The sequence below is a fragment of the Corythoichthys intestinalis genome, chromosome 13 (genome assembly GCF_030265065.1).
Source record: "Corythoichthys intestinalis isolate RoL2023-P3 chromosome 13, ASM3026506v1, whole genome shotgun sequence".
Classification (NCBI taxonomy): Eukaryota; Metazoa; Chordata; class Actinopteri; order Syngnathiformes; family Syngnathidae; genus Corythoichthys; species Corythoichthys intestinalis.
Window position 1 is genome coordinate 40,189,689 of NC_080407.1, and position 26,875 is coordinate 40,216,563.

At 40.7% G+C, this 26,875-nt stretch overlaps 2 protein-coding genes across 3 annotated transcripts in view; one reads left to right on the forward strand and one right to left on the reverse strand.

Annotated features, from left to right (window-relative positions):
- The window catches only part of LOC130928938 (oocyte zinc finger protein XlCOF6-like), a 31,673-nt gene extending 7,462 nt beyond the window's left edge, over nucleotides 1-24,211 (reverse strand). Inside the window, exons 1-3 of one of the 2 annotated variants that reach the window (XM_057855768.1) lie at nucleotides 22,964-23,109; nucleotides 13,142-13,519; nucleotides 6,805-7,155 (exon numbers count right to left, since the gene is read on the reverse strand). In XM_057855768.1, coding sequence (XP_057711751.1) covers nucleotides 6,805-7,155; nucleotides 13,142-13,466 — 676 coding nt within the window. In that variant the 5' untranslated portion in view covers nucleotides 13,467-13,519; nucleotides 22,964-23,109. Of the gene's footprint in view, nucleotides 1-6,804; nucleotides 7,156-13,141; nucleotides 13,520-22,963; nucleotides 23,110-23,889 lie in introns of those variants that run through there. The other variant, XM_057855767.1, reaches the window with a different exon arrangement.
- Nucleotides 1-26,875, forward strand: part of LOC130928951 (gastrula zinc finger protein XlCGF57.1-like) — a 107,554-nt gene that overhangs the window by 49,398 nt on the left and 31,281 nt on the right. The gene's annotated exons all lie outside the window — the stretch shown is intronic.

Consider the following 26,875-nt stretch of genomic DNA (forward strand, 5'->3'; position numbering starts at 1 on the left):
GTGCTGGGTAATGGCTGCCAGGCGGGAACCTGGCAGCCACAGTAATAGGGTGGTAGGTGGGTCCCACATATTTTCTCTATGGCGTGGCTCCCGGGGCGTGGCCTCCCCTCTGCCTGGGCTGCCGGCCGCGGGGGGGAGGGGGGGGCTCCGATCTCGCGTCACCCCGTGGCGGCTCCTCGGCGTCCTCCTGCCTCTGCCTTCCCCTCTTCTCCGACTGGATGTCCGCCCTGTGCTCTGTCGCGGGTCGCTAGCTGGGCGCCAGTGTATCGGCTGGATGTTGCCTGCTCCGGCGAGGGTCCTGCCCAGCACTGGGCTTGGTGGGCCGCTGGGGGTCCCGTGCCGTGCCGGTTGGGGGGCTACGGCTGTGGCTCGGGGGGTTGGTGGTGCGTCTCCTCTCGCCATCACTGAATGAAGGCCAGTTGATGAGTGTGCGGGTGGCCCTGGATCCCTTTGCTGGGCTGCGGGAGGAGGGATGGGCCGTGCTGACCCCCCCCCCCCTAGCTGGCTGGGTGGGGGCCGTGGCCCTGGGTTGACGCCTGCGTGGCGTCTCCGCTCGTCTGCGTGGCTGTCGCTCGCTTGGTGGGGCTCGCGTGCGGTTGGATGTGACGGGGCGCGCTCGGGTGGGTGGTCCCGGTGCCGGGATTGGCAAAGGGGCGGCGTAGGGTCGGTCGCCAATGGGCTTACACTCACGAGGGATTCACACGATTACTGGGTTCTCGATAACAAAGCTGATTTGTGTACAGTCTTCCCCTCTCAATCACTTAGCTTATAGACTCCCCCACCCCCGTCACATTCTTTTCCTGGTCAACAGACCCCCCACATGGTGTCAACCGAAAATACATCTAGCCGACGATAGCACCAATATGTTAGTAGTTAGTATAGACAATGTATTTCTTGTTGATGTTTATGTTTCTTTTCTTTCTTTTGTGTTTCTTTTCTTCCGTTCCCCCATAACCCTTTCCTGTTCACTGTTTTGTCATAATAAACGAGGTATGTGAATGATCACAATGGGAGAATGTCATACTCTCAATGTGTAACATTAAAATTGTTCAGCCCAACCAGGCACTCAGACTTCCATTCTCCGTGTCAAACAGCTGAACAGGACAGGTTAAAAAAAAAAGGTGCCCGCCCATATACTGTCCAGCCTGACTAGTTGATACTCGGTTGCACCATTCCCATGTTGGCACAGCGCTCAGCGCAGGAAGCAGAAGCAGCGTCACAGGCAGGAAGTAGATGCACATTTATCGGAAATAAAGAAAGGAAATTTAAACATTACCAACGTGGACGAATTGAGAAGAAGTGTTCAACGAGAATTATTAGCAATTGCTCAGTATTCGGAGGTAAATATGCCAACGTGTTATGTCACCAGTACAGCGAGTAGACGCAATGTTCTTAAGAACCAATGAAGCTAACTTCTATGATCGCTATCATTATTTAGATTGTCATCAAGCATGTACAAAAATGACTTTTGAAGTGGGGTCGTTGTTGACGCCGTGTTGACCTTTGATGTGTCGGCACGGGGCTCCTCTTGGTGGACCCGATGCGTAAATGTGACGCTCCCATTGGTAGACTGAGGAGCCGCGAGTGTACAGTATATAGTTGTGTTTTGCATTACATGGGTAGCGGGAAGAAGAATAAAGAGTTTGAAAAGCCAGAAAGAGGAAGGCTCCGTGTTTATTTCCGCGGCCAATTCTTCATTTGCAAGCGCTAGACAATAACACAGATTTTCCTGACCAATCGAAATAACACAGCCTCTCCAGACCAATCGATGAACACGGAACCGACTTTCTTTCACTGTGGTTACGAGTTTCTGGTACTGTGATTTGCCAACGATTTGAAACAGCAACCTTCTAAATATGAATTGAAAAATGTTATATGCTCTACCATAGACCTTTTTAGACCAGTTATAAACTGTCAATTTCTACTCTTAGACATAACAGAGCCCCCGTAACCCTCGTGAGGATAAGCGGCTCGGAAAATGAATGAATGGGAAAAACAGGAGGTGTTTTCTGTGGATTTGTTTTCATCATCACGTCACACTTAACATATGAATACATTTAACTCTGCTTTAAAGAATAAATCCCATGATTCTCATAGGGATATAGTAATGAAAGCCTGTCGGCTAATTGTTAAATTTTAGTTCAAAGATGTGTGTCTTTTATGCGGCCCAGTCCACGATTTGTAAATCGGTTAAAAAAATAAATAAATAAATAAAAAAAACATAAGTTCTAGCATTTTGATAACAAATCGCTTTAACCCACTTTATTCTTCTTCTTGCCACCGCAGTGATGCAAAACATAACTCTATACACCCGCTGCTCTGAAGTCCACCAATGGCAGCATCGCGTTGGCGCTTCAGGTGCACCAACAGGAACACTGCCGACACAATAGTCAACACACTAGGGCTGGGCGATATGGCCTTAAGTACGTATCACGATCAATTGAGCAGATTTACCTCGATAACGATAAATGACGATAAATTCGCTCAAGCGGACTGTTATATAATTTGAAAATTTGAATCAATGCATGGAATACAAATTAACCGTTTCTCAATTTAACAAATGCACATGCAGTCTAAACATTAAGTATTAAAAAAATCTTGTAAACAATAAGAATTGTAGTGTGAACATTTATAACAGCTTGTATGACTTAAAAATGTACAACATTATAAAAATCAATATGACGACTGTGCAAACATGTCATTCTAACACAAATGACTTGCAGCTTTAACAGTACACTTCAGACAACTTATTGGTAATGGCTGCTGTGACATAATTATTAAACACCAGTGTTTATATCAAGTTTTTTTTTTTCCTGAAACCTTTTTTAATACATGCACCCCCCCACACAGACACAACCAGATTAAAGCTGTATTGCTCTGATGCCAATGAAAAATTTAAGGTTTTATGATGGCAGAATAAAGCAAACACATACAGAAAAATAGCTGTGGCCATTAAACTTTCATATTATATATAGGCTTCACTGTTGGATTATACTTTATGCTGAGTGCTTTACCATCATGAAAGCTTTCAGAGAAATTCCACAGAGATGCCAAATAACGCGACATAATGATTGCTACATGAAGTCCGTGCCCAGTCCATTCATTAATTTCAAGGTTAGAGCCGCTATCCGACTCTTTCATGTTCATTTGTAGCCGCTGTTAGCCGCTGGCGTTAGCCTGTGGCTTGGCTACCAGAAGAAAGCACTGAAAGAATCCTCTCCTGAAATCGTGAGGACCAGGGAGGACAGCGGGTGAAAGCCCGTCTGGAACCCGCCAAGAGTTTACTTAATGTCGGGTGAAAGTTTGGTGAAGCTAACTTAAGCCCGACTCCATCCCGTTTACTTGTAGCGTTAGCCGCTGGCGTTAGCCTACCGGGCTTCTGTTTGTTTGGCTTTCTGAAAACCACGTGACTCCATACGTAAGCACACTGTCTGCTTTCTTAAAGGGGAATGAACATAGCCGAACAACACAGAGTCAAAGTGGGATGAAAAGACTATATTTTCTTGTTTTATTAAATTACCGAATTTGCCGACATGGTCAAAATTACGTAGGTCATCGTGAAGAATTTCGGTGACTGTAAATTTTCGGTTTACCGCCCTGCTCTACGACAACAACAACCAGTCATTTCTGTACATGGTTTGGGTTTACTTTTTTCTCTTCATTGTACTTTATCAAAAGATGTACAGTTCATGGACAGAGTTACTCCTGTAGCCCGTAACCGCTTTTGTTTTGCCATTATTAACCAATTTTGATCAATATAAGAGGCACATTGGACAATAATGCGCACTTTCGGCTTTTGAGAAAATTGAAGGCTTTCAGGTGCGCCTTATAGTGCCGAAAATACGGTAGTCTAACAATGAGGTAACTTAGTTACTAACTCAATTATTCTATGGGAGAATTAGATTCTTACTTTTAAAAAAATAATTAGTTATCACTTTAATTATTATAAACAACACTGGCCACCATATAAAAATCTAAAGCAGTGGTCTCCAAACTATTCCACATAGGGCCGCAGCGGGTGCAGAATTTCACTCCAACAAAACAAGACCACACCTTTTCACCAATCTGGTGTTTTATAGGTGTAATCAGTTGATTGCAGTCAGGTGCTGCTTGTTTTAGTAGAAACCACATTGGGTAAAAGGTCTGTGCTTGATCGGTATGAACAAAAACCAGGACCCACAGCGGCCCTCGAGGACCGGTTTGGAGACCCCTGATCTAAAGGAAGAGACATTATGGAGCTAGGCATATGTCTGTATGGGATTCTGACAGTATGATAACCTTGAAGAGAACCTTCTTAAAAGATAAAAGTTAGTATGAGGTAGAATAATTCTATATTGAAACCCCCCTCGATGTTTTTATTTTTAGAAAATTAGTTTAACTAGTAGGTCGCCAAACCACGGATGCAAACAATCCAGACGTGACATTTCTGCTCCTCTTGTTACACATGGAAGCATTTGTAAACATTACCCTTGAATACGTCCCGAGTAGAAAGCGCACAATTGTTGGAATACGGGCTACACAACAACAAAGACTGCAACAAATGTTGGGTGGCAGTTTGGAGGAGAGTCAGTGTGGAGGCACGTGGACTGCAGACAGTTTCAGCCCCCTGAGTATCAGTTGTGCGAGAGGAAACAATGAAGTGCATGATGATGACAGTGGCTTCCCTGTAGTTACCGCAAGAAGCCTCAATGCATACGGCAGATATAAAGATGTTGGCATAATCTGAGAAGGGCCACCTGATTACTACAGATGGGTAGGGTAGTCTTTACTAGGGATAGGAATCGAGAACCGGTTCCTATGGAGTGTTTCAATTCCATAGAATCATTCGGCAGTTTAACAATTCTCTTATTGATTTCAATCAACAAGTTATACGTCACGTAACTTACGCATGTTACACACATTCGACTCAGCAAGTAAGATTACATGAATACTCAAAGAAGGACTACTCACCAAGTATAATCTGGAGAGTCGTTGCCAAGTGAGTTTGCATTGATTTTCACAGGCCAGGTCATTATTTTTGAGACTACTTAAAGACATGGTATTTTCCCCAAAAAGTCTATTAATGGGTCTACCGTATTCCTCGTCAAATACTCTATAAGAAAAATATAACATATATGCATCTAAAATAATCCTAAATGATTTTATTAGCAATTTTAATACTCCTGTTAGAAAGGTTCCTTGGGTATGCGTTCATTCCCATAGCAACCAGTCAGTTACTTTCTGTTATTGTCCTACATACACTGCGTATTCTGGGACCGACAATAGGCGTAAGGTGCGCATTTCGAGCAGAGGATGGCCACCTGTTAAAATGTGAGCGAGGAAGTGTTAATCTGTGTGCGTCCATGAACGAATGCAAGTATTTCCTCTTCATGTCATAAAGTTCTTATGTTAGAGCTGTTATCAACGCAACCGTTTCTTGTTTTTACTGTTAGGTCGGCTGGTTGCTGCAGCTCGTCCTCGCTGCATCAAGGAGAGCGTTGTTTACATTATATTCGAGTTGCATATTTGTGTTGAGAGAATATGTTAGTTTAGCATCTTAAAATGATGTTGTACATCCATATGAGTGTAAAGTGCTTAGTTTTCGCCACTTTTATGGCCAAGAGGACTGCGCGCTCGAGCCCCCCCAATTTTGTGTTTTTTATACTGTGCAAGTCTTGTATGTGTGCTATTGATTGCTTTACAGTCAATTTGCATTGTTTATTGCATCAGCACTAATATGATGTAATTTTCTTTCCTTTCAAAACCACACATATAGCCACACATTACAATCTTCTTCCAAACACATACAAATACATCATCTTCCCACGCATGCTCTCATCTGCTCATTGAGTGATGCACATATCAAGGCCATTGCCTGTATATAGTTGTGCCTGTTGCCAAGTTGGATTAAAAGTGCCAAAGACCAACTCCACTCTCCGCTCCTTGTGTTCTAACTGACACCCCGAGGCGTATGAACCATAAAACTTATTGAACCCAGAACCTCATACAGTAAATTAGTCCAAATTAGAATCGATAAGAGAATATATAAAGAATCAAATCGTTAAGCAATATCGATAATGAAATCCGAATCGTAAAAATCTTATCAATTGCCATCCCGAGTCCTTACTCCTGCTGACTATGAAATTAAAAAATGTGGCGGACTCCCACTTCAAGATCTCGTTGTTGATTTTGTTTCCATGATTAAAAAAAACAACAACAAAAAATAACTTCACCTGCTCCAAGATTGCCCAATTATCTCCCCTTTGTTAAAATAAATTTTCTGCAGCAAAATATGACTTGAAGTGTTTGTTATTTAATATGTACTCATACGGGTGTCGAAAACTTTTTTTTTTAAAATGAGAAACTCGATCAAAAGTCTCAAAAATTTTGATTTTTCAGCTCACATGATTTGACCAACTTTTAGTGTGTCAATAATTGCCCTACCGCTCAAACAGCCCCCCTTAAAAAAAAGAAAAATGCTGACATTTTTTTTTTAAATTGTTGTGCTCGGAACGGAACTTCAAGCCACCTGAGTGTTTTCCACCATGTGCTTGTCTTTCACACGATCACGGTGCACATGCTTGTTGTTCAGACGCTCATTCTACACACACTTCCATTTCATTGGTTTACACACACATGTGTTGCACCTTAAACTCGCGCCTATGTGCCGATGTCAAAATGAGTCAGTCATATCATCAGACAATAAGGATTGGACACACTATCGCATGACGACTAAACGGATTGAGCGAATGCCACCAAATGACAGTTCCGGCTTCTTCAGAAAGAGCCCCGCACTCCACTCAAGGTGAGTAACGTGATACTCACAGGACAGTGAGTGTAATATGAAGTCGTCACTCTCTGATGGACGAGCGATGAGGTTGTCTGCTCTCTCACTCGGACCTCCATCTTCACCCTTCAAGGACTCACCAGCCCACCTGGGGATGTCCACCACCTCCACTTTAACATATGGCGGGTCATCCTCCTCCTTTTTGAGGGGATGAGGTTGCTGCTGCTCTTCAATGTGGTGGTTCACCACTCCAATGAAATACTCCCCCTGCTCCACTTTAATGTGGACGGACTCTTTCTCCATCTTCTTTACGTGTAGCAACTCTTCCTCCTCCTCTTCTTCCAAGCAAGCAGACTCCTGGCATTCAGGACGATGCGCTTGACTGACATCTGCAAGACCAAGACCATAATCACATATGGGCCAAATTAATTTTCTTCTTTTGCCATATTCTATCCCAAAAATATTTACCGTTTCAGAAATATGCCTCCGTGACGATTTTGTATTTATTCGTATCTCTTTGTCAGCCAGTACGACACAATGTTAATTCAAATTGCTTGAAATTACATTTTAGTAGAGATGTCCCGATCCGATATTTGGATCGGATCGGACGCCGATATGGGCAAAAAAATGCGCATCGGTATCGGATCGGAACACGGGAAAAATTCCGATCCAGATTTTTTTTTTTTTAAAGTCCGGTCAGGGTTTTCCAGCGCACCGATTTACATAATCCATTCCAATTTTTGCTTCGGTTTCCCTAAAATCGGGTCCGCATTTTACGGCACACCTTCAACACACTACATTTACATTACCGTCTCCCAATTTACCGAGAGACTTTATCGGTAAAAATGTCAGCTGTGTGGGATCATTTCACCTTAAAGGACGACAAAGACGAAGAGGCAGAAAGCAACATATGCCACAATAAAGTCAAGCGTAGTGGTAAAGCTGTAAGAAGTTTTAATGCAACCAACCTAATCAAGCATTTAGCGAAATACCACCACAATCAATATGAGGAGTATGTTAAGAAAACCGAAGACAAAAAGAAAGGTCCTACGCAACTAACACTGGCAGAAACTTTTGCTATGCGTGACAAACTGGCACTCGACAGTACCAAAGCCCAGGGAATAACAAGAGTCATTGCCGAAGAATTCATTCTGGATGATGAGCTATTATCTCACGTGAGCAAAGACGCACCATCCAACACACGATTCGGCTGCTGAAGATTCGAGAACGATTCACAAACATCCAAATTCCGATTATTGAAATATGTCAAGTAAAGCGGAACTAATACACAGCGCGGTCTTCGGGACGCAATGAGAAACTGACCGCATTGCGTCCCGAAAGTAAACATAACTTGTCTTAGACCCGGGAAATGCCAATGCTCAGCTCATGGCTTTAGCTCAATTCATGCCGCTGGATAAAAAAACACACCTGACTTCTGCTGACAGCCGCAACAAACTACGTCAACGTCGTTTTACTGGAGATAATAGATATCATATGTATATAGAACCAGATGCTACACGACAGACTCGACTGCGTTAGCAACACTGAAGTATTGAAAACCAGATGCGTTAGTAAACAGCCGCCATCTTAAAGCAGAAGACTTCCCTAGTAGGCTGTTGTGAACCTTCCAAGCGAACCTAATTAACGTTTTTATCTAAAATACTCCTAAATCGGCAAAATCTTGACTTGAATCTATCTTCAAAACAGTTTTAAAACTTTCACATGTCGAAAGTAGACAGAAGGGAAATTATGGAATTACGGGAGCAATTTTAACAACTTTAACAGTTGATTCGCAAAATTAAATGAATTGAATGTAGTTTAAAGCTGCTGATACAGAATGGGGACTTGAGTATTTTATTTACTGTTTTAAAATGTTAACTTGATAATGAAATAGTCGTTTATTTAAACCTGAGAGGCTTTTTATACAATTTTTTTAACCAATGCACGAAACATTAAAAGCATCTAATAGCTTGGGGGATTTGTGGGATTTTCCACTGAGGTTGTTGGTATGTTTTGCTTTTTTAAGACAGTTTACAATATTATTTGCACGTTTTACTGACTGACTATGCCATTTCTGTTTGTTATTTATAATGTTTTGTGTTTGTCACTGAATAAACAGGTCAGTTTCTTGTTACCAACCGTTGTGTGTTATTCAAACTCACGTAATTCAGCTGGCTAGATGTTATCAAGAGTACTAAAACCTTTTTAAACATGAGTCTGACAACTAAGTAAGGAGGCTAAATAACTTTAAACTTTAACACATGCTCAGATAGGTCGGTATCGGCCGGTATCGGTATCGGATCGGAAGTGCAAAACAATATCGGTATCGGATCGGAAGTGCAAAAACCTGGATCGGGACATCCCAACATTTTAGTACCTAAGACACAAACATAAGTAGGGATGTCCCAATTGCATATTTCTGTGAGTTTTTACAACAAAAGTTCCAAACATGTTACTGTCCCACCAGGCAATCTTCATAATGTGAATTATTTTTCAACAAGAATAGAAAAATTATTGTCTTTATAAAACGCTCAATTGAGTGAATCCACTCACGCTTTGACGCTCACGCTGTAGAGAACAGCCTCCCTTGACACAATGAGTTGCCACTAGGGATGCAAAAATACTCAATTTTGTATTGAACCGTTGAACCCTAAGCCTGCCTTAAAAAAAGCTCATAGAAAGCTCCTCCCTGCAAGCAGCCCTTCTCCCCTCCACCCCCTAAAATGCCTAGAGGGCGGGGTCAACCACGCTGCTTTTGTTTGTGGCAGAGGTGACAGACATGAGGATCTTGGCTAGCGAGGAAAGACAATAGTTTGAGGAGGCGGCTTCATCGTTGTACAGATCTGCTGTGTGGCAGCATTTTGGGTTTGCTGTTGATTACAATGATCGGGGTAAGAAATTTGTGATTAAAACAAAAACTGTGTGCAAGTATTGCCTTACAACAATACCCTACATCATGGGCAACATGACCAACCACTCATCTCCGCCGCCATCACCCAGACAAGTCATTTGTGAGCGGGCTTAATTGACTGCCACTCCTCCATCAGGCACTATATATTGGCTCATGGTCAGCACCTGTGCATGAGCCAAGTTATTTGCCTTGGAAGACACGAGACCTGCTGAGAACCAGCTTTGAGCGGAGCTGGCGGAGTGTAAGGTACTCTTGAATTTCTTGTGGGTGATTGTGTTGAATGTTTTAACCTGATGTTGTTGTTAGCTGTGACCAGGTGGATTGAGAGCTGCTTCGGGCCACTGCTGTTTAGTCAAGCTTCCCTTTTTAATCAGGTCACCTTAATCAGACGACCTCTTGACTAGGCTTCCCTTTTTTTCCCATTGTGGTCTTGGATTGGGTTTGTTTTCGGTGCTGTGATTTGGTCTTTTTTTCCCCCCAAATATTCTCTGACAGATTTTAAGGAGTTATTGTTATTGTTAAAATAAGTGCACCAAAATATAAAAACTGTACACTGTTGCCACCACATCACCTGCTTCATTGATTTTTGCCAGACGTGTGTTTTTATTGTTACCATGGGGCTTGCCTTGCCCGACACGTTTACAAAAGTTAAAACAAATACAACTGAAACAGGAAATAAAATTACTAGGGCTGTCAAACGATTAAAAATTTTAATCAAGTTAATTACAGCTTAAAAATTAATTGTAATTAACCGCAATTCAAACCATCTATAAAATATGCCATATTTTTCTATAAATTCTTGTTGCAATGGAAAGATAAGACAAAAGATTAATATATATATTCAACATACGGTACATAAGTACTGTATTTATTATAACAAATCAACAAGATAACATTAACATTCTGTTAAAGCGATCCATGGATAGAAAGACCTTGTAGTTCTTAAAAGATAAATGTTAGTACAAGTTATAGAAATTTTATATTAAAACCCCTCTTAATGTTTTCGTTTTAATAAAATTTGTAAAATTTTCAATCAAAACATAGTGGTCTGCCATTGATGTCAATATTTACACAATGCTCATGGGTGCTGAAGCCCATAAAATCAGTCGCACCCAAGGGCCAGCAGAGGGCGACAAAACTACCAAAAACACAAGTAACAAGTCGACATTGCACTGTGCTGTCATTTTAATCTGAGCGGGGCATGTGCGTTAATTGCGTCAAATATTTTAACGTGCTCAATTAAAAAAATTAATTACTGCCCGTTGCGAAGCTGCAATAAACGTTTACTCAAATGAGTTCAAGAAACTAAATTCTGTTTTTTATGAAGAGTGAAAAAAGCAGAATTTAACACAGACGAAATCATTCGGCCGATCAGAGTGAAGTATTACCGAAACAAAATGGTGACGTCACGCACCATAATGGTCGGCAACGGATCGCCACATACGTTTCTTCAACACAACGTTGCCGAGTAAATAATAATTTTAAAAAATTGGTTTATATATATATATATATATATATATATATATTTTATTTTCTGTCCCCATCCATGTACCAGTTTTTAATGCGCACCATGATTTTACAAGTTGATTTTGGGGAAAAACAGTGCGCGATATATTCGGGAAATTACGGGAGTTTGATATTAAAAACCCTCACGATGTTTTCGTTTTAGAAAATGTATAAAAATGAGTTTAACGAGTAGGTCGCCATCGTCGCAATGTACTCTGGGCAGCGAAATCAACGGGTGGCGTTGCCTGGCTTTCAGACTAAGACTCATTAGCGACATAAACATGTCATCTGTCCAGCAAATTTGATTTGAACCCCAGCGGAACATTAATGAGCAGGACAGCACTGTTGGTATTTCACAAAACCAGCCTTTTTTTTGTAAACCACAGAGGCAAACAATACTGACGTGATATTTCTGCTCCTCGTTTACACATGGAAGCGTTTGTAAACATTACCCTTCAATACGTCCTGAGTAGAAACGCACAATTGCTGGAATAAGGGCTACACAACAATAAAGATTGCAACAATTGTTGGGCGGTGGTTTGGAGCAACGTCAGTTTGTAGGGACAATTTTGGACCGCAGACAGTTTCAGCCCCCGGGTATCAGTTGTGCGAAAAGGAAACAATAAACAGCATGATGATGACGACAATAGCTTCTCTGTGCTTTACCTCAAGAAGCCTCAACGCATATGTTGGCATCATCCGAGAAAGACCACCTGATTACTACAGATAGGCATTCCTTACTGCTGCTGACAATGAAATTACATAGTGGGGGGGTACTTCCTCTTCAAGATCTACAGTATTTTCAGATTATAAGCAGGGGTGCACATAATTTTTTTGCTCAGGTTCTCAGAGGAGGACCTGGAGATGTGACTTGGGCTTCAATGAGCTTGAGAGCCGACCCGCCTTATGCGATAAATTTATGACAAGCTTTACTTAGAGCCAATTAACTTTAATTAATTATATTAACAATTAATGCTTGATTAACATCAACTAGCACAACAAAATTGTGAAATGTAAAGAAATAAAAAGCACCAATTCAAAATAAAGGGAATTATGCGGCTCCCACATTAACTCCAAGCCTTTTTAAAAGTGGGATATCCTCCTCATAAGACCTCATTGAACGTGCATGTTTAGCTTTGTAAAATGCGAGCAAAAACACGTTTGTCAGTGCATGTCGCTGTTCATTACCTTTATTCCGCCACTTGTCCATAGGGCGAGTGGAGTCCACATGCTCTCTGTTTTTTTCGTGCTTTTCAAAGTTTGGATGGCTGAAATTCTTTGACCCTACATAAAATGCGGTGCTCTTATCGGCGACATTGGGATTCTCACGGCACATTTTGTACCGCATTTCCGTGCGACCATCATTTGCTTCTAGCCATGGTACCTCCTGTAGCCACTTTTCAGCTAAAGTCCTTTTTTTCGGTAGCTCCGGTGACGTCTCTGTCTTTTGACGGGGGTGGGGGAACACGGAAGTAATTACTCAGTGTGGCCTGCCTCTTCGACATTTTGAGAAGTTATTTTCTCGTGTCCACCGCAAATACAGTGCTCAGTCATCGGTACGCAAAAGCGTATGGAAGCCGTTGAGGGCCAGCGCGTTTGTCTACGTCCAGTATGCATGCGCGCATGCGGACCACTTATGTGCACCCCTGACTATAAGCCATTTTTGTAATTTGGCGAAATTAGGAGTCTCGGAGCAAAACTTGAGTGTTTTGCGCCATGTGCTTGTCTTCACACAATTATGGTACACATGCTTGTTCTGTAGACACTCACTATACACACACTTCAGTTTCATAAGTTGTGTTGCACCTTAAACTCACGCTAATGTTCAGATGTCAAAATGAGTCAGTCATATCGTCAAAAAACAAGGATTGGACACACTATTGCATAAAAACTAAATGGATGGAATGAATGCCACCAAATGACAGTTCCAGCTGAAGGTGAGTAACGTTGATACTCACAGAACAGCGAGTGTGATGTGAAGTCGTCACTTTGTGATGGTCGAGCGACGAGGTTGTCTGCTCTGAATCCTTCTTTCGAACTGCTGCTGATGCCACTCGGAGGCTCCGCCCCCCTGCTGGCCTCACTCGGACCTCCATCTTCACTTTTCAAGGGCTCACCAGTCCACTTGGGGATGTCCACCACCTCCACTTTAACATATGGATGGTCCTCCTCCTCCTCCGTTTTAAGGGGATGAGGTTGCTGCTCCTCCTCAATGTGGGGGTTCTCCACTGTAATGAAATACTCCTTCTGCTCCTCTTTAATGTGGATGGATTCTTCCTCCATCTTCTTGACGTGTAGCGGCTCTTGGCGTTCAGGACGATGTGCTTGACTGATATCTGCAAGACCAAGACCATAATCACACGTGGGCGAAATTTTATTTCTTCTTTTGCCATATTCTGTCCCCAAAATATTTTTCATTCTTCAGAAATATTCCTCCGTGACAATTTTGTATTTATTCGTATCTTGTTGTCAGTCACAATGACACAATGTAATTTAAATTGCTTGACATTACATTTTAATAACTACGACACAAACATAAGTAGGGGTGTCCCGATCGCATATTTGTGTGAGTCACCTGATTTTGAGAATCTGCCGTTACCGAGTCCCGATCAGATACCGAAAAAAAGTCTTTTTGTTGTTTTGTTGGAACTTTTGTTGGTTACTGTCCAACTTCTAATGTGAATTATTTTTAAACAAGAAAGATGAAAAATTATTGTCTTTATAACATGCTTGATTGAGTACTCTCGCGTTGACGCTCATGCTGAAGGGAACAGCCTCTCACTGACTCAATGAGTTGTCATAAGGGATGCAACAATACTGAATTTGTCTAGACCGTTCGATATACCCTCTTCAATTCAATACGCTAAAACATTCAATCCAAATGAAAAGCTCCCACAATGTAAAATGCCCGGGGCGCAGCCAAAGCCTAGCGCTCTGCCTTGAAAACTCCTATCCCTGCGAGAAAGCTCCTCCCTGCAAGCAGCCCTTCTTCCCTCCTCTTCACGTGCCCGTCGAGCGAGCACTATACTCGGCTTATGCTCAGGCATCCCCCTGCTCTTCTCATCTGCGGTTCTCCATATCGTCCAGACTTCCAGCCCCCTCTGCCTTATTCGCGTGCCCGGCCACATAGCGGTTTCCTCGGCTTGGGCCAGAGCAGCCCCCCGTTCCAACGTCGGCCGGTTTGTCCAAGGAGAATGCGCTATTTTCGGCAGTCATTCCCTCTCTCCCTTCTCTCGGCGACGAGCACTGCCTGCTGCCCGCCCCCCGGGGATGCAGCAGAACGACGAGCCAAAACTTGCTCGCCGCCAGGGGCTGGTTAATCGGTGAAGACAATCAACCACGCCGCCGTGTGTGACATGAATCGGGGTAGTTTTGTGTGATTTTTCGTTTTCAAAAGGCGAAAAAGAATGGAACAGCCACTCGGCGGACATTCTGCAGCTGCTTCCCCGGCAACGAGCAATCCTGCCCGCAGCAGGGGAACGACGAGTCGAAACTCGCTCACTGCCGGGGGCTGGCCGATCGGTGAAGACAATCAATCCCACCGTTGTGTGTGACATGAGTCAGTGTAGTTTTGTGTGATTTTTCATTTTCGAAAGGCGAAAAAGATTGGAACAGCCACTTTGTTCGAGTTAGCATATCGGCTAGCTGTCATGCCTCTTGTTTTGTTTACGCGCTTTCCTCCATCTCCGAAGCCGGGGCTGGGAAATGACAAAAGCCAGACTAACTCCGTTGACTTAAAATACTGTTCGGGAGGTTAAGAAGTCGGACGTTAAGACCATTACGTAGTGATTTTTCCCTGTCGTACTGAAGAAATGCGTTTTTAAAATTTCATATTCCATGTGGCACAAGACTGTTATTTGTCATGACCATACCATTTATTTAGTAATTGGGGAAAAATACTTAGATAAAAAAGAATATCCTGTAAAAATATTGGAGTAGAGAAATTTAAACAATTATGACATTTTGCTGCTCTCTGTCAAATTTTCCTTGTTCTGAATCTTCCCCCTCAATGTGCTGAATTCTAAATCCAGGGTTTCCCCTACACCTTAAATATGGTGGCGCACCGTCACACCAAAATAAAAGCAGCCACGCCGTGCAAATGAAATGTTTTCTTTTTTTATTTTTTATTAAGGCCGTTTCAAACGAGCAGCAGCCTAGTGTGAAGGTTTCAGCGGCAACCTATCATTGTGTATTGTAATGTCCGTAACTACACCAGGCTCCCTTAAGAGATGATCGGCGAGAAGGAGATACCGGTCGCATGTCGCGGAAGCCCACTGTTATTTTGTTATTCTTTTTCTTTATTATTGTTGCCACAATAAAGTAGCTAAGCCAATACAGACTGCTCTCCTTCTTTCCCCCCCATCCGGGGCATTACTGTATTTTGGATCGGACTTTTCGGCAAAAGTGAGCGGTGGGTGGACAGCAGTCTTGGACAGAAAGGAAAGTTTGAATGAATTTGCACCGAGCGGCGGGTCAGAGCGCTGCCACGCTAATGTCAACAACGCATTCAATAGCAGAGGGGCAGAGCTATTGCAGCGGACGGATATACGCAATCACGCCTGACGAAACCTTGATGAATGCGTTTTTTAAGTTTCGCGAGCTCAGGGACACTCGAAAAATGTCTCTCAAACCTCTCCTTGCTAAGCTAAGTGGTAGCTCAATGTGCGTTTGTGTGGAACGGTAGTTCACGAACAACAACAAAAAACTGTTCATCTTCTCACCAAAACTAGTAAAACTCTTTACATGGCAATTAGAATTTCCCTCTACACCAGGAGTGTCCAAACTTTTTGCAAAGGGGGCCAGATTTGGTGTGGTAAAAATTTGGGGGGCCGACCTTAGCTGACGTCCTTTATGTCGAACAATATATTTAAGCACATTTTTCAAGCCATTCTGTGTGTCACATTTGCTTTATTATTTTTTTAATTACTAATTTCAACAATCTCGCAACTAAACTTTGTAGCGTTCTGTTGCGAAATACTGCTGCTGTCAAATTAAACTAGCTTCAAATTGCTTTAATTTCTCACTACGTATCTTCCCTGTAATCTTGTCGACCATGTCAGTGTGTCTTGTTCGGTAATATCGCCTCACATTGAACTCTTTAAACACAGCGACTGTCTTTTTGCAAATGAGGCAGACAGTTGTTGCGTATTTTAGTGAAGAAATCGTCCAATTTCCACCTATCCTTGACGCGTCGGCCGTCGCAGTCAACTTTTTTTTTTTTGTTGATTGTCGCCATTTTAGAAAATTGGGAGTAAATGGGGGCAATGTTGCTTAGAGTGCTGCTGCCTTTTCGTGGGTAAATGAGGAGCAGCATTTAGTGTGTGAGATACATATTGCTGGTAGCAGTACTGCTGACCAATTTATTAAGTCTGTGTGTGGGGCAGACGTTATTGATTTTATGATAGAGGCTAGGGGCCAAATGAAAGTTGACCACGGGCCGCATTTGGCCCCCGGCCAAAACTTTGGACATAGCTCGGGGATGGTGTGGCTCAGTAGTAGAGTAGTTTAGTAGTCCCCAAACCCAGAGGTTGTGGGTTCGATTCTCTGCCCTGATGAACTCGCCTAAGTATCCTTGAGCAAGATACTGAACCACATATTGCTCCTGGTGCTGAGTCACCAGTAGGTAGATGGCAATGTAGTGTAAAGCGCTTTGAGCGCCTTGAGAGGTGGAAAAGCGCTATACAAGTATAACACCATTTACCATTTATCTGCCCTACACCTTGAAATGGGTCCATTACAAGGGCGTAGGTTTGGTCTCAATATTGGTGGGGACGATACAACGGAATAACCTGCATGTCCACTTTTTGCTGGGGCCAGGACGTTAATAAAACCAAACTGATAGGTGAACGGGGGTCAGGGCTTCATTTCTGACCAATATGAACCCAATTAATTGATAGGCTAAATGATCAATGTAAAAATAAATCTGTATTGACTTGTACTAACTGTCACAATGCAAATTTATAACGTTTTAATCTGATGTTTTTCTTAAATCTATTTGAATATTTTTTTCCATCTTGTTTTGAGTGTTAAAGACTAGTTAACAGATTAATGGGTCAGATTATTCAATTTACTTTAGGTAAATATTATCATTTGTTTTTATTAAGCCCATACATCTAAAGTTTGGTCATTTTCCACCAAAATCAAGGGAGAAAATTATTTCAAATACTGTTTTGAACATTATAACTTCCCGAATAAAGAACACGTTTGACGAAATAAAAGCGTTTTTTTTTAAAGATTAAATATACTCACTTTTTCCTTAAAATAAGAGTGTTAAAATTATTTTCAGATAGCCGTTTTTTCTTATTTCAAGAAATCTGAGTAAAATTTACTTGAAGCACTGGCAGATAATTTCACTTATTTCTATCAGATTTATACTGAAAACAAAGGAATTTAACTAGTCATCAGCCAATTAAACGTGCGTTTGAGGGGAAAAAAAAGGTGTCATTGTAAGTCTGAACAGAATGAAAGTAATTCACTTAATAATGGTAGGGTCAATTCTATCCTTACAAAATATGTGAAGACAATCTAAATGACCTCTTTAACTGAACTCATTATATAATGCAAATAAGGTTGCCTAAAAGTTCGTGGGGACAATATGAGCATCCTGAAAAGTTCCTAGTGTTATGTCCCTAACTTCCCTATGCAAACATATGCCATTGGTCCATAAACAGAAGTACTAGTATTGTTGTGTTAATGTAGTTCATATTAGGGCCAAATAAAAGGAAAAAGAAGGACTATGAGATGTAAGTAGTACAATTGCTACAAGACAAAAAAAGTATTATTACTAGGGCTGTCAAACGATTACAATTTTTAATCGAGTTAATTACAGCTTAAAAATTAATTAATCGTAATTAATCGCAATTAATCACAATTCAAACCATCTATAAAATATGCCATATTTTTCTGTAAATTATATATATATTCTGTAAAATAAATTGTTGGAATGGAAAGATAAGACACAAGATGGATATATACATTCAACATACGGTACATAAGGACTGTAGTGGGCATTTCACTCTACTGTCATTTAAATCTGTCTATGCTGTCCTCACTCCGAAGCGTCTACTTTTTCAAAGCTAGACAGCTAGTGAACGACGCCTTAATAATCAGACTTCTTCCTTTTTCATCTGATTTATTAACAAAATGGCCTCAAACCATTGTCCTCTTTAGACCATCGTAAAACTACAAAAAAAGTACACAAGCATTGCATTAGCAACAACGTTAGCTTAGCACGCTATACAGGTTCACTAAACATAAACAAAAGGCGTCCCATACAAAAAATATAACATTTCGCTTACTAACATAATATGTACATTCTTTACAACAACCATACTTACGGACAAATCTTGCCCAAGGATCATATAAGCACAACATTACAAAGTAGGCGTCAGCCCGAGATGTCGTGCAGCCATATTGAACTGGTAAGAAAACAATAAACCATGTCGCAAAGCGACCACAAGAGTTCACGATTAGACAGCACGAAAAGCCTTGCTGTAAAACTTACCAAAAGGCAGAATACTGTATGAGCGGGACATATGCGTGAATTGCGTTAAATATTTTAACGTGATTAATTAGAAAAATTAATTACCGCCCGTTAACGCGATAATTTTGACAGCCCTAATTATTACGTAGGGTAATGTAGCTGTAATCAGCTACGCATTTTACGTACATGTTTGTTTAAGCTCTTTCCTCCATCTAAGCCGGGGCTGGGAAATGACAAAAGCCAGACTAATTCCGTTGACTTAAAATACCGTTCGGGAGGTTAAGAAGTAGAGATGTCCCGATCCGATATTTGGATCAGATCGAAGACCGATATGGGCAAAAAAATCTGCATCGGTATCGGCTCGCCCGACACGGAAAAATTCCGATCCAAACTTTTTTAAAGTCCGGTCCGGGTTTTCCAGCGCACCGATTTACATAATCCATTCCAGTTTTTGCTTCGGTTTCCCTAAAATCCAGTCCGCGTTTTAGGGCACACCTTCAACAAACTACATTACCGTGTCCCAATTTACCAAGAGACTTTATCGGTAAAAATGTCAACTGTGTGGGATCATTTCGCCTTAAAGGACGACAAAGACGAAGAGGCAGAGTGCAACATATGCCACAATAAAGTCAAGCGTGGTGGTAAAGCTGTAAGAAGTTTTAATACAACCAACTTAATCAAGCATTTAGTGAAATACCACCACAAACAATATAAGGAGTATGTTAAGAAAACCGAAGACAAAAAGAAAGGTCCTACCCAACTAACACGAGCAGAAACTTTTGCTATGCGTGAGAAACTGGCACTCGACAGTCCCAAAGCCCAGGGAATAACAAGAGTCATTGCTGAAGAATTCAGTCTGGATGACGAGCCATTATCTCTCGTGAGTAAAGACGCACCATCCAACACTTAGAACCACGGTACAACATGCCCAGCCGTCATTACATCCTTGAGCGATTCGGCCGTGGAAGATCTGAGAACGATTCACAAACATCCAAATTCCGATTATTGAAATATATCAAGTAAAGCGGAACTAATACACAGCGCAGTCTTCGGGACGCAATGAAAAACTGACCGCATTGCGTCCCGAAAGTAAACATCATGCTTGTCATAGACCCGGGTAATGCCAATGCTCAACTCACAGCTTTAGCTCAACTCATGCCGCTGGATAAAAAACACAAGAATACCTGACTCCTGCTGACAGCCGCTACAAACTACAACAACGTCGTTTTACTGGAGATAATAGATATCATATGTATATAGAGCTAGATGCAAAACGACAGACTCGACTGCGTTAGCAACATTGAAGTATTGAAAACTAGATGCAGAAGACTTCCCTAGTAGGCTGTTGTGAACCTTCCAAGCGAACCTAATTAACTTTTTATCGAAAATACTCCTAAATCGGCAAAATTTTGACTTGAATCTATCTTCAAAACAGTTTTAAAACTTTCACATGTCCAAAGTAGACAGAAAGGAAATTATGGAATAACGGGAGCAATTTTAACAGCTTTAACAGTTGATTCGCAAAATTAAATGAATTGAATGTAGTTTAACGCTGCTGATACAGAATGGGGACTGGAGTATTTTATTTACGGTTTTAAAATCTTAAAAGCATCTAATAGCTTGGGGGGTTTGTGGGATTTTCCACTGAGGTTGTTTGTTTTTTTTGCTTTTTTAAGACAGTTTACAATATTATTTGCATGTTTTACTGACTGACTATGCCATTTCTGTTTGTTATTTATAAGTTTTGTGTTTGTCATTATATAAACAGGTCAGTTTCTTGTTACCAACCGTTGTGTGTTATTCAAACTCACCTAATTCAGCTGGCTAGTTGTTATCAAGAGTACTAAAACCCTTTTCAAAATGAGTCTCACAACTAAGTAAGGAGGCTAAATAACTTTAATACATGCTCAGATAGGCCGGTATCGGCCAGTATAGGTATCGGATCGGAAGTGCAAAACAATATCGGTATTGGATCGGAAGTGCAAAAACCTGGATCGGGACATCCCTATTAAGAAGTCGGCAGTTTTGATGAGCTGAGAGCTACGGCCTTAGCCTGGCTCATGATATTTTTGAAATAGATCTTTCTTATGGTTCCTCCTGGGAAACAAAATGTGGAAAAAAAAAAAATTGTCATGATATGACGCAATTTTGCCGTGGCACGGCATGGTGAGACGGTCAGACTCCGATGCAGCTTCAAAAAAATCCTAGGGGAAACCCTAAAATCTGCAGAAATTGTGACCTTCCCAACGTCATCATCCAGCTCGGGACGGTAGAGCACTATATTGACAGGATGGGCTGAACGGCAGATTAAAAGACAAATTTCTCGTCATCTGCGCTTTGCCAAATTGTGATATGTAGTCGAATCGTCTCAAAATATGATTTTAATTCACATAATAATGCTATTTAAGACTTTTTTATGGTGTCATGACTCTGGAGTTTTTGGAGTTTTTCCTTGCCGGCATGGAGGGTCTTAAGGATAGGGGATACCCAGGACTTGAACTGTATCTATTCATCTTTGTTGCTTCATTTCTAATTGTGTATAATATTGCCTCTGTAAAGCCCTTTGAGACATCTGTTGTGATTGAGGGCTATACAAATAAAATTGAATTGAATTGAATTCATACGCACTTTAAGATCTGTGGTGTGAACCTAGCCAAAGTGACCTGTAAGCGCCTCAACGATATACGAATTCTTGCATAATGATAACCTTTTGGGATATAAAGTATCACGATATATCACCATTTCGATATTTTGTCACACCCCTACTTCACATGCAAGAAAATCAATTTTCTAGCTCAAGCATTTCAGCTAATGTTGACCATTGTTTTTCGTAGTTGCACAATTTGTTTACAGATATTTGCTCATGTTATATGTTCCATGACTAAATTTAGCCATTGGTTCGTGTTAATATTTTGTTCATTTTTTCAATTTAGCAATATTGTTTTTGTTTTTAGCTATCGTTAAAGACGCCAGAATCAGACGGGCTTGATTACGTGCCAAACAGGCAAAGGTTTGAAGTCAATTGAATCCTGCAGTTCGAAAGGGATGAGTGTTTATTCGTTACCCACAGCCAGAGCGGTCGTACAGGTTCACACTGCCAAACAGTATGCAAATATGTATCTGGAGAATGGGGCATTTATCGGTTCTTGTCTCGTGACGTTTCTGGCGCAATGCATTGTGGGTTTTCGTGTATTACACAACAACAACAAGCCCGCGACGTGATCCTTTGCTAGGCATCCATTCTGCGTGGTAATTGGTGAAAATGGTACACTCGTGTTGTGTGAAAGACTGCCATTCTAGGTCCCATGATAGAAACGAATGCAAAAAGGATGGGGTAGGTTTCTTTTTTTAGCATTACCGCCTGGAAGAGAAAATATTGAACTCAGATAAGTTGACCAAGAGGCTTCGAATGGTTGCAGCGGTGAGAAGAAAGGCCATCGCTTTTCATTCATCAACTGAAAGCATGTCGGTCTGTTCCCTACATTTCCATAAAGGCAAGTAACTGGAAGTGTTAATGTTCTTCGGATGCTGATACTGACTGCATTTAAACGCTTATGGCGTGTGGTTGTGTTGTTTACTTTGGCTAACCACGCTAGTGTGTAAGAGAGGCTAATTGTAGCCCTACTGGCTAACTGTGCATAAGCCACAGGCGTTCACCGTATGTTACTAGTAACCCAAAAATAATTCAAAGGTAACAAAGTAAGGCTAGTAATGAAGCTGTAACAGCACACCATGAATGATTAAAAGTATGGGAGATGTGTTAGAAAAAAATGCTATATTTACCTCCCGCTTAGGCTACTGATATGCTTGACCAAGCACTCTGTGGAGGAGACTACAGATCTACTAAATCACCAGAAGAATCTTCTGCTTGTGTGTTATGCCTAATGATCAGTTAAACTTAAAAAAAAAAAAATTTTAAATGTTGCATACACGTCAGTGCCGTATGAAGGCAGTTCCCACCAGTTTAGACACACTATAAAGCTTTAAAATCCATTTTAAGTAACTAATGTTAACCTGTTGTATGACTGACACAGCTTTTGTAATGGCAGGAAAACCAGCATATGAAATAAATGAGGCAGACCCTGACTGGGCACCATCCTTACGCCTGGGACACACGTGTTCAACCCACGTTTGACATTTTTACAGAGAAACCATCAAATCTTAAGGCCCGTGCGCAAATGTTTTCTAGTTACAAGCATAACTACACCATGAAATACCTAATTGGAATCACACCAAAGGGGGGAATTTGTTTCATGTCAAAAGGTTGGGGTGGTCGCACAAGTGACAAACATATCACCTTGAACAGTGCTTTTCTTAATAACCTTTTGCCTGGGGACATTGTCTTGGCTGAAAGAGGCTTTGATATTCAAGAACACGTGGGTATGTTATGCGCAGAGGTCAAACTCCCTGCGTTCACAAAAGGTCGCTGTCAGTTAGCTGGTAGAGATGTGGAGGAGACTAGGAAGATAGCACATTTGAGGATCCATGTTGAACGGGTAATTGGTCATCTTTGCCAGAAGTATAAGATCCTAACAGGAACTATACCTATTAACTTGGTTCTGCCATGTGACGGCGAAGATTGCACATTGTTGGATAAGATTGTTTATGTATGCGGTGCCCTTACAAACCTTTGCCCAACTGTTGTGTAGTTTGTACTGTTATACGTGAAAGGTACCATTTACTATGCTAACCGTTGCGGCCTTTCAAACTTAGCTGTTATGGATTTTTTTGTATTTTGTTGTGACTTGATTGTACTCGGCGGATGTAGTCCAGGTCACTGAGATACACGAAAGATGGCGGCTCAGGTGGTCGTGATGACGTAGGCGACAACAACCGATTGGATTGGGAAAACCCTTCTTTGTAATAATTGCGTTGTATGCCATCTATTCAGTACTGTATTTTAAATTGGATAAACTATAGATTGCTATTCTTAGTCTTTGTAAATGTATTTTTAGAGATGTGTCCAGCAACTACTATCGGACGTTACTCAAAAGTCGTTTCTCCATTTTCGTTTAGTGAATATGTCGAATTTTTACATGATAATAATTTACACTATATCACATTAAAATGAGTAAGAGACGATCAAAAAGAAAAACAGTAAAGATAGAATAAAAATCACAAATGGGGTGCTGCGTGGCAGTTCTAGTCATACATTTTGCGTTTTTAAACATTCGAATAGTAACGATGGTAGTTGCGAGACAACTGAGTGAAAAGTCAACTCACCAGACATTTTGGGACTTGATGTTTGTTTGCTAGGCGACGTGTTGAACCCAGGCGCGGTGTCTGTTCTCTTTGTTAGCGGCTAAACTAGGCTAGGCTAGGCTAACCTCAGCAGGCCTCGAAGTTTCAATGTGCACCCAAACGACTCAAGGCAGAAGCGAGATTGAACGGATTCTTGGCGTGTCCGAAAATATCTGCCACCTTTCAGTCAATTACATAATGACAATACGTCCTGAGGCTAAGGAGAGATGAAAAGTGGATTGTCTTCAAAGCACCACCTTTCCAAACCAATCGGACGGGCAACTTCAGCCACGAACATCCTCTACGTCATGACGCATGACGTACACGTATACGACACCGCTTTATTATTATTATTATATTTTTAAGCGTACTTATCATCGTCCCACGTGAAACATGAACGCTACTTTTGATTGGCCTCATTTCACAATGATCATTTAATGCAAATTTTTTTTTGAAAGCGCGTTTTTTCGGCGCTCGCACAGTCCAAACACGCATGTTTTTTTTTTTTTTTTTTTTGGGGGGGGGGGCTTTTTTTTTTTATCCAGGGGCGTCACAACAACAGGGGGGGGGGGGGGGGGGCTTAGCCCTCAAGGTTTGGAAAGCCGCGTTCGACGCCGAAGTACAGAAGATCTCACCTACAAGGAGAGACAGTCCAGGAAAAAACTTTGGCCGCTCATCAAGCAAGCGAGGGAGGAAGGAAAGAAGACCAGATGGATGGGTCCGGTGGGCATTATTGACGGAGTGAGACACACAGCGAAGGATTAATGGTTTGATACTAAATTAGGACTAAACTGAGGTCAATTTAGTTTGTTTACATTTCTGATTTATGATACCTCATAGGCAAGTTTGATATTACTGTACACCAAAGATACTGTATATAGGGTTGTTATTTCACAGTTCACTCTCATTTTGGGGGGGGAAAAAGAAAAAGATTATTTGTTTCGTGAATAACATAATACACGATGTAAAAATTCAGAGGAGTCCAAAGAATTAGTGTTGTGATATTTGGTAGGTACTTCTGGGGAAATTTAGAGTTTTTCTTAGAAAGGGTATCTAGTTTCCGAAGTGTTTTTTCTATAATTCTAGTTCGCCAAGTTCTTAACAGACAACCAGTTTTCACTTATAATATATATTTATATATTTTTTTGTCATTTTTGTTGTTGTTTATTATGACGGACATACTTTTTAGATCTTTGAAAATAATATCATTTAATGTTAGAGGTATCCGAGATAATACCAAGACAAAAGCTGTTTACATGTTCTGTAAACGTAAACATGCAGACTTGTTGTTTTTTTTTCAACAGACACATTCGTGTGAAAGTGATGTGAAATTTTGGGAAGCACAATGGGGTGACCAATGTTATTTTTGTCATGCAACTCAACGATCAGCAAGGGTAGCTATTCTTTTAAATAACTTTAAAGGTATAATAATGATTGAATCTTTCTGCTCTGATGATGGCAGGTGGATGGTTTTGGTGGTTAAATTGGATAACACCTTTTTTATACTTTGCAATCTGTACTTGTATAACACTGCTCAAGCAAAAACTTCACAATTGACTGAAAGACTGAAACTCCTTAAAGAAAAATATGATGAAGCACATTTAATTCTTGGGGGAGATTATAATGATGCGCCAAATGATCTTATAGATAGAATACCAGTAAGAACTACTCAGCATTCCAGATTTAAGAGCACAGCATTTATCAGTGAAAGACTTTCAGTTATCGATGTATGGCGTTTTTTGAACCCTGACAAAAGGGAATTCACATGGAGTAATACTAAAAGGTCTTTACAGTCAAGAAGTGATTTATGGCTTATTTCACCATCAGGTATACAATGTGTTTCTGAATCTTCTCATGATCTAGCTCCTTTATCTGATCACAGATTGATTTCAATCCATTTAGTTGGATCAGTACTACAGAACAGCAGTTGAAGAGGGTTTCTCAAACTAAATAATGACTTGTTTAAAGACTAATCATTTTTGTGATATGGAAAAGCTAAGAGCGAAACAGATACTTGGGAAAAAGGAGATGAAGTCAGTGCAGAAATGGGAATTTTTCCAATTTAAAATAAGAGAAAATGCAATAAAACGTAGTAAGGAAATTAAAATAGATAATTGCGTCAAAGAAACACAAATGATGTCAGAATAACATTTTTTGATGAGAAAGGAAAATCTAACTGATGATGAAGTAATCTAATTAAAAAAAAATCAAAGAAGGAGTTGACACTGCATATATTAATCTGGCTAAGGGAGCCTTTATAAGGTCAAGAGCTAAATGGCTAGAGTCAGGTGAAAAAAATTAAGGATACTTTTTTTGCTCTAGAGAAAAGAAATAGGAAAAGAAATAATATTTCAACTCTCAAGATTAATGACGCGGTAATCACTGATCATGGGGTAATCTCAAAATATGTTGAATCATTTTATTCCGATATATATAAATCGAAACGTAATGTTCACGTTTGCGATATATTCATTAAGACTGTTAAACTATTTACTTTTAATATTTCAGAACACTTTAAACAAAGCTGTGAACAACACTTAACCAAAAACGAAGTTTACAAGATCACTCACACTATGAAAAAGGGGTGACGTCGGGTTCGGATGGTTTATCGGCAGAATTCTATATTTTCTTTTGTGATACGATTGGAGATCATTTATTTGGAGTGTTCAGGGAATGTTTGGTTAAAAAGGAAATTTCCACAAGTATGAAACAAGGCATAATAACATTACTGCCTAAACCTGACAAGGATCACTTATTGGTAGAAAATTGGAGACTAATTACACTGTTAAACGTGAATTATAAGATTCTGTCCTCAATATATGCTAAAAGGTTGAAAAATGGTCTTAAAGAGATTATAAGTGAAAACCAAACTGGATTCATGGCTCAACGACATATCAGCTCAAATGTGAGACCTGTTTAAGATTTGTTGGAATACTCGGAAAATATAGAAACTGATTCACTTATGGTA